The 7,206-nt window shown below is 29.8% G+C and overlaps 1 protein-coding gene across 2 annotated transcripts in view; it reads right to left on the reverse strand.

Annotated features, from left to right (window-relative positions):
* LOC106457165 (ubiquitin thioesterase OTUB1-like) overlaps nt 1-6,030 on the reverse strand; it is a 22,417-nt gene extending 16,387 nt beyond the window's left edge. The window contains exons 1-3 of one of the 2 annotated variants that reach the window (XM_013916552.2): nt 5,930-6,030; nt 2,561-2,619; nt 1,909-2,007 (exon numbers count right to left, since the gene is read on the reverse strand). In XM_013916552.2, coding sequence (XP_013772006.1) covers nt 1,909-2,007; nt 2,561-2,619; nt 5,930-6,014 — 243 coding nt within the window. In that variant the 5' untranslated portion in view covers nt 6,015-6,030. The remainder of the gene's footprint in view (nt 1-1,908; nt 2,008-2,560; nt 2,620-5,929) is intronic. The other variant, XM_013916553.2, reaches the window with a different exon arrangement.
* Between the last annotated feature and the right edge of the window lie 1,176 nt (nt 6,031-7,206).

A 7,206-nucleotide genomic window follows, 5' to 3' on the forward strand; every position in this document is an offset into this window, starting at 1 on the left:
TATATATATATATATATATATATCAACAGCAGCAAGTTAAGTGCAAATCATTTGTTACTGTGCAAGTAGCTAAGTATCAAATGTCACTTACTACTTTCAACCAAATAACGATGATAGTTGTTTACTCAGAAACATGACACTTTAAGTAACTGTACAATCATGATATTTACATATTTAGCATTTCAAAATGTGAAACAATGAAAATAGAAAAAAACAAAATATATTAAAATTATCAATATATAAAAGCTATTGAACCTTTAAGAAAAATTCCTGTATGAATGGTCTAAAAAGACATCAGACTGGTAATAAAAAAGTAAGCCCAGCATAACATATGGACAGCAAGGGAACTTTTGCCATTTGGTCCTTCACACCCACCTGCTGAAAAAAGGGGAGGTAAAGATTTAAACCAACCCTTCATTTTTCAGGAATTCTTGTAAAATACTGGCCTCCACTACTGCTGACAGCAACTAACTCCATAAATTAATCACCATGTTAGAAGGATAAAACTGTCTTAACTGGAGTCTAGTTTGTCTTTTCTAAATCTATTGTCTATAAAATATAGCACATAGAAATCAGAGCCTTTATCCTATCAATGATCAGATAATCTTGTAAGATTCAATAACATCACTTTTTATCCTTCTCATCTCAAGAGAAAATAAGTTCAGAGATAAGAAGACCCTTCCACTCCTGGAATCATCATATCACTTTCCTCTGAACCCATTTCAATAAGTCAATGTCCTTTTTCAGATAAGGAGGTCAGAACTGTACACAACATTCCAAGTGAGATCTAACTAGTGATTTGTATTGAGACATTTCTGTCTTTTGGCTTGTTATCAATACACCTATATATACATCTTAAAATTCCATGACTTTACTACTAGTAACAATACACTGGCTTGATGGCTAAGTAATTATCTTGCACCATGCCAAGATTCTTTTTTTTTTCAGTCATATTACCGAGTACATTCCCATCTACATTAAATGTGTGAAACAAAATAAAAACTATGTCTTTGTCATTGCTATTGTATTTTGATGTTTTTATATTTCTTTTATACAACATGGAACAACATGGACTCTTTTTGTCATGCTCCTTTTAAGAAAAGAATAAAAACTCACGGATACAAAATAATTCCTGCCATAAACTGTTACTAAATGTTGAACAGCAACTGGCTTCTTACTTCTCACTACTCTATTTAACTTCCAGATTTAATTTCTTTCAATTCTCAACAGTCACAGATTATCTTCTTGAAAAACTGATAGATTTTACCACTGCACCACCTAGCAATTGCTAAAAAGTAAGATACAAGTGAAACTGAAATAACGATATTCGACACTACACATAATCTAGAAGGATACTTGATGCTTTTGTTTACAAGCAAACCTAAATAAGCATTAAAATAACTTATTGAGAAAAACAAAATTGAATTTCAACATAAACAAGAAAACCTGACTTTCAATAAAACTGAAATAACGATATTTAACACTAAACGTAATCTAGAAGGATACTTGATGCTTTTGTTTACAAGTAAACCTAAATAAGCATTAAAATAACTTATTGAGGTTTCAAATTTAAGCACAAAGCTACACAATGGCTGTCTGTGCTCTGCCTACCACGGGTATCGAAACCCGGTTTCTAGCATTGTAAGTCCGCAGACATACCGCTGTGCCACTGGGGGGCAACTTATTGAGAAAAACAAAATTGAATTTCAACATAAACAAGAAAACCTGACTCTTTCAATAAAATTCAAACATACATCTATAAAACTATAGTATGATACATAGTGCATTTTATAAACATACTTCAAACAGAAATCAATTCACTGTAATAATTTTAATCTAAATACATTTCCTAATGATTTAAAATCTCAAAGTAACAAAGTTTAATTACATTTTGAAATCCAGTATTACCTTTATTTTGTGGAGGTATACCTTATCATCCTCAGCATATTCATTCTGAAGACATGATAAATCACAAAGAGGTCCAATCAGAGGGACCACATCTGCAATCTGAGTAAACATACTTGTAAGTTAGTCTAATACTTTGTAAAATGTACAAAAGCTATACAGAAATGTTTGATATAAAAATTAATATCAACCTTGAATCACAGCAAACTATCTACTTAGATCAAAACTAAAAATTAACATATTAAATTCCCTAGAACCATCCTGAACTTAGCCACAGAAATATTCTGAATAAAAGGTAAATATCAGTCATTATTAACTTCTTTTAATTTAAAAAACATCTTAACCAAAATATTTTCCTAACAATAAAATTTGTATTACTACCAACAAAATGCAATACTTTTCATATCAGTAAATATGCAGTGCTTAAAATAAATTTAAGTATTTACAACTTATAAAAGGAAAAGTTCATACAACAACTCTTTTGAATTAAAAAGTACATGTATGTTACTTCTAGCATTTTTATTATTGCAGTACAGTTTGGCACTTCACTGTTACCAGATAATGATAAAAAAATGTACTGAGAAACATGATTACATATTTTCAACATACTAATTTCATCAGATTTTTGTTTATTAATATTATTATGATAGCTTACCTCTCTTTCAATTTCTTTTTCTTGTGCAAGAATAGCTTCATCTTGGTTATCATCTGAGCCTACAAATTACAAGTGATCCAAAAAAATCAAAATTTCTCATACATGTAACTTTAATTTTGTTTAAAGCAGCATTATCTGGTGAAGATTCTTTAATAGTCAGAGACCCAAACAACCTATACAGGGTTGGAGCTGACACTCTTTGCTACAACTTGTAGGCCACTGTTCTATTAAAGTTTAGACCCTCACAGGTTATAATCAAGCAGTCTGCTCATCTCGTACTATATAAGAAATGGGGTCATTTTGATGATATTGTTATAATGTGTACTATCATTGGGCAGGTTTTCTTAATCATTTGTGAAAATAATACAAGATCCAGTACATATTAATTTATTTCTTATTTTTCTATGATGTTTCTAGAGTCATGTTCACTTGTAAGTTGTAGGCCTAACTTCAAATGTTTTAATATACACTGCAAGATGTATGCCTAACTTAACTTAATAACTAGTTTTGTTAGATAATATATAATTCATCAACTAATTGAATAATAGAATAAACACAATGGTTCTCACTGAATACTCATTCACTGTTTACTATCTGAACTGTTTACTCATATTTATATCTGTATCCTAGTTTCTAGACATTGTTTCTCTCGATCATTACATCATCATTACAAACAGCACTTCCCTCTAACAAATAAATTACAACACTGAAATAACAGCTTACAGCAATATTATCCTGAAAAAATACCGTGAAAATTCCATAAATATCAGAGAAAAGTTGTTTTAGCCAATTAATTTTTCTACTATTTCAACTTTGTTTTATGAAAGAGGTGCACTTGACTTATAAGATATTTTTCAATAAAAGTTTGAAATTACATAGACTGCCATAATAAACACTTATTTTTACATTATCTCCTGTAATTATTTTCTTCTGAAATTTTAAATTTGGGTGTTTAATGTTTAATAAATTAATTTTTAACTACTATGATAGTAAAATGCCTTTGAAATAACATACTTAATGAAATAAACTCGTATAAAAGTTTCCAAAATTGTATAAGAATGGTTTTATAATGACACTGAAAATCACCACATAATATTAAGTTATTTCAAAATGCACATAAAAAATCATTCATTTTTAAATTAACTTTATCTTATAATACAGATCCACTTTATTTTGTTATAATTGGATAATAAAACTGATCATTACTGTTGCAAAACACTTGGATTGCACCCATTTTCTTAAACAGAAGAATGAAATTTTAAACCTGCGCAAGAATAATATAAGTATCTATAATAAACTAAGAAGGCTTTTACAAAACCAATTTTAAACTAAACTATATATATAAAATAAATAAAATGTATTAGTCATACAAACATGATAGTGGAAGACAGGTGTTACGGGTGACTTATCTAACCTGTTTTATCATTAACAGAGGTTCCAACTTATTGTCAAGCCTCTGATTTATCATACTACACTTTTTCTAAGTTAACTATTTCATCCAAGTAGACCTAAATTAAAGTGGTTAACCTATAGAAATACACTATAATAGGACCTCTTTACTTTCTCTCGCCCCACTCATATAAAAACAAACAAGACAGTCTGCAAAACATGTAATATAAACAAATTCATAAATGAAAAAAAATATTAACATTTTCTGACATGCATCTTGATTTTTATAAGAATCATAATCGCTAGTGTCAATACTGTGAAATGTGAATGAAAAACTGTACTGTCATGATTCACAAAAGAATACATCCATATATTCTTCAATTTTAATCAATTACTTGTAAATAGAAAATATTTTGAACTACATTATATGTTTAGTATATTTTTGTTTCAATAAATGACTATCAATATGTATTTTGTTTGTGGAAGTTTTTAACACTTCCAAAGTTTACCAAGTAGCTATTTGTGTTTGACTATATTGAATTAAATAACCAATAAAAGATTAACAATTATTAAAAACACATAAGAAAATCACTGATATAGTGCCCTTCTTTCCAGAAATGGAACTCAGGTGATGGAAGCTGCATGACTCAGGCAGCCTGAGAAAATGAGTGCAGAGCAAACTTTGAATCCTACTAATGCTGGAATTTCTATGTTACAGAAAACAGAATGTGAGGATACATGTACATTAATGTTTATTTCATATATGTGTTTGACTTTCACACAAAGCAACTCGAAGGCTATCTGTGCTAGTCATCCCCAATTGTTAAGTGATAGCTAATCAATATCACTCTTCTCCAACTCAAAGAAAACTCTAACAAAATACTGAGATTTGACTGCCATTCTTATAACACACCATTACCCTAAAGTATGGATCACAACGTTTGTCAAGAGTCACAAGATGTGAACCATGGAACCACAGATTCCCAGTTTAGAACTCTACCCACTGGGCCATGTTCTGTTCTATTATGTTTATATATATATGGCAAGATTTCCAGCAAGCAGGCCTATTGATTCTAATATAACAGGCTTTCACCTTTCAAAAATAAGTGTCTAGAAAATTGAAGGTGGTGGTGTCATGTTAAATAATTTTAAGAGCTTTTCTTGACCTTGGATCCCTGGCTATACAGTACAAGTTAAATTTAGGAAAACAAATGTTTGAACACACTCGAAAGCAGAATACATTAAAATACAAACACAACTATTTTTTCAGTTTCTGTTGTATTTCTACTATGAAAATTACATTAAATAAGATGTTCAAATTCAGGCATATAAATAATTTCCAGTACAATGAAATGAAACTACCTGTCATTAATTGTCCCTAAAAGTAAAAATTAAATATATTAGCTTAATTTAAACAAAGGTCTGTGATATAAGCTATGTATAAGTTATAACATCAATACGACAATAGGCCTATAGTATATGGTTCTAAATCCTATCTATTCTTCCAACTTTAGTTCTATAAATATTATAAAATTCATAGGATTCGTGCTCCAGAAGTTAAATACTCAAATAGGGAGTTATAAGAATACCACTCATATGCTTTTTATTTTTAATCGCTGTACAGGAATATTCACATAACTCATTAACTGTTTATGTAGACATTCACTCATGATTCAGTATCAGTATCATGAACCAGTTTGTTTTTTTAACTCGTGTACATGGTAACACTGTAAATGTAATGTTGTCTTAGTTTACTAAGGGTAATATCATTTATTTTGAAATTGACATTTTAAATAATCTTTTCCTGAAAATGAAGTTCTGTTTTTCAGTCTTATAAAATTAAAAATAAATATTTGACTTCGTTTGGGTTTGAAATTTTTTTCGTGACAACTTGACTCAGGTAATACACCAAATCGTAAGCCATGCTATTAATGTTACAGTTTTGCAGGTTAATTTTAATGTTTACAGTTAAATACTTACATTTTTCATTCCAAGATCTTTTCTCATTTATTCTATTTTTCATTGCATTCTGTTCATCACTACTCTTAACACTATCGTCTGCCATTTTCAATATCAAAAAGAACGCCCTCTGACAACAAGATAAAAATATAGCTTATATTTTTCTTACTTCTAATACTTTTGTGATGCATTCTGTGATTCTGAGCTTTAATTGATTATTAGAACTATAGTAGTATAATTATTATAGATCTAATAAACAATTAAAGCTAAGAACCACAGAATGTATCACAAAAGTATAATTAGATATAAGTTTTGAATATTTGATATGTTTTAGTATTAGTAAGATAATTTATGAACGTTTATCTAAAATCAAGAGTGGGCATTTTCCAATTTATATTGATGTAGAGTTACCCATCTGTTTCTTTTATGTATGTATATTAACTATGTTTTTCAATATATACACCTCCCAGTGAATCAATACGCTGTCCAACAAAATGATGAAACACAATTAATCTTGTGGTACTTCAGGACTGGGAATATAACGCACAGAGGTATCTAATCTCCACAATAATGAGAGATTAGATTACTTAATTTACAGAAGGAAAAGTGTTATGATTCGCTGCAGATTTAAATTAACAGAGTATATCCGGGAATGTAAAGCACACACAAAAATTCACTTATTCGGGATATGGTATTTAAGTATACTGATGTCCAATAGAAAAGTATCAAGTACCTATGATAATCAGGTTCTAAAAATAGTATGCAAAGAGTAAAATTAACACGGATAGCAAAGGAAAACAAGTTGACACAAAAGTGCAAATAAAGAAAATATTTATACATGCAACAAAAATAGTATTTCTGGGGTCTTACTTATACCGGCTGGTTTCGATGTTCTTTGTATGACTTCGTAGTTACTGGAGCATGAGGAAGCAAGTCTGCGTGATACGACAGGAATAAAAGTGATGATCATACAGCACTGTTAGTGTTAAATCAGATCAAAAGTCCTAGTTTGATATCCCACAATCTTCGATTATCTACTTCACCAATCATTCCATTTCTACTATTATACTGGTTTCTATTGTTGGGCTGGTTCTTTTGGATTGCCCCCAGTGGCACAGCTGTATGTCTGTGAACTTACAACTCTAGAACCCAGGTTTCGATACCCGTGGGCAGAGCACAGATAACCCATTGTGTAGCTTTGTGCTTAATTACAAACAAATATTTTGGATTATTCGATTTAAAAACTAATAGTGATTCAAAATCAAGTTCAACTAAAGATAATAAAAATGGTTTACTCT

Source organism: Limulus polyphemus, unplaced genomic scaffold (genome assembly GCF_000517525.1).
Source record: "Limulus polyphemus unplaced genomic scaffold, Limulus_polyphemus-2.1.2 Scaffold298, whole genome shotgun sequence".
Lineage (NCBI taxonomy): Eukaryota > Metazoa > Arthropoda > Merostomata > Xiphosura > Limulidae > Limulus > Limulus polyphemus.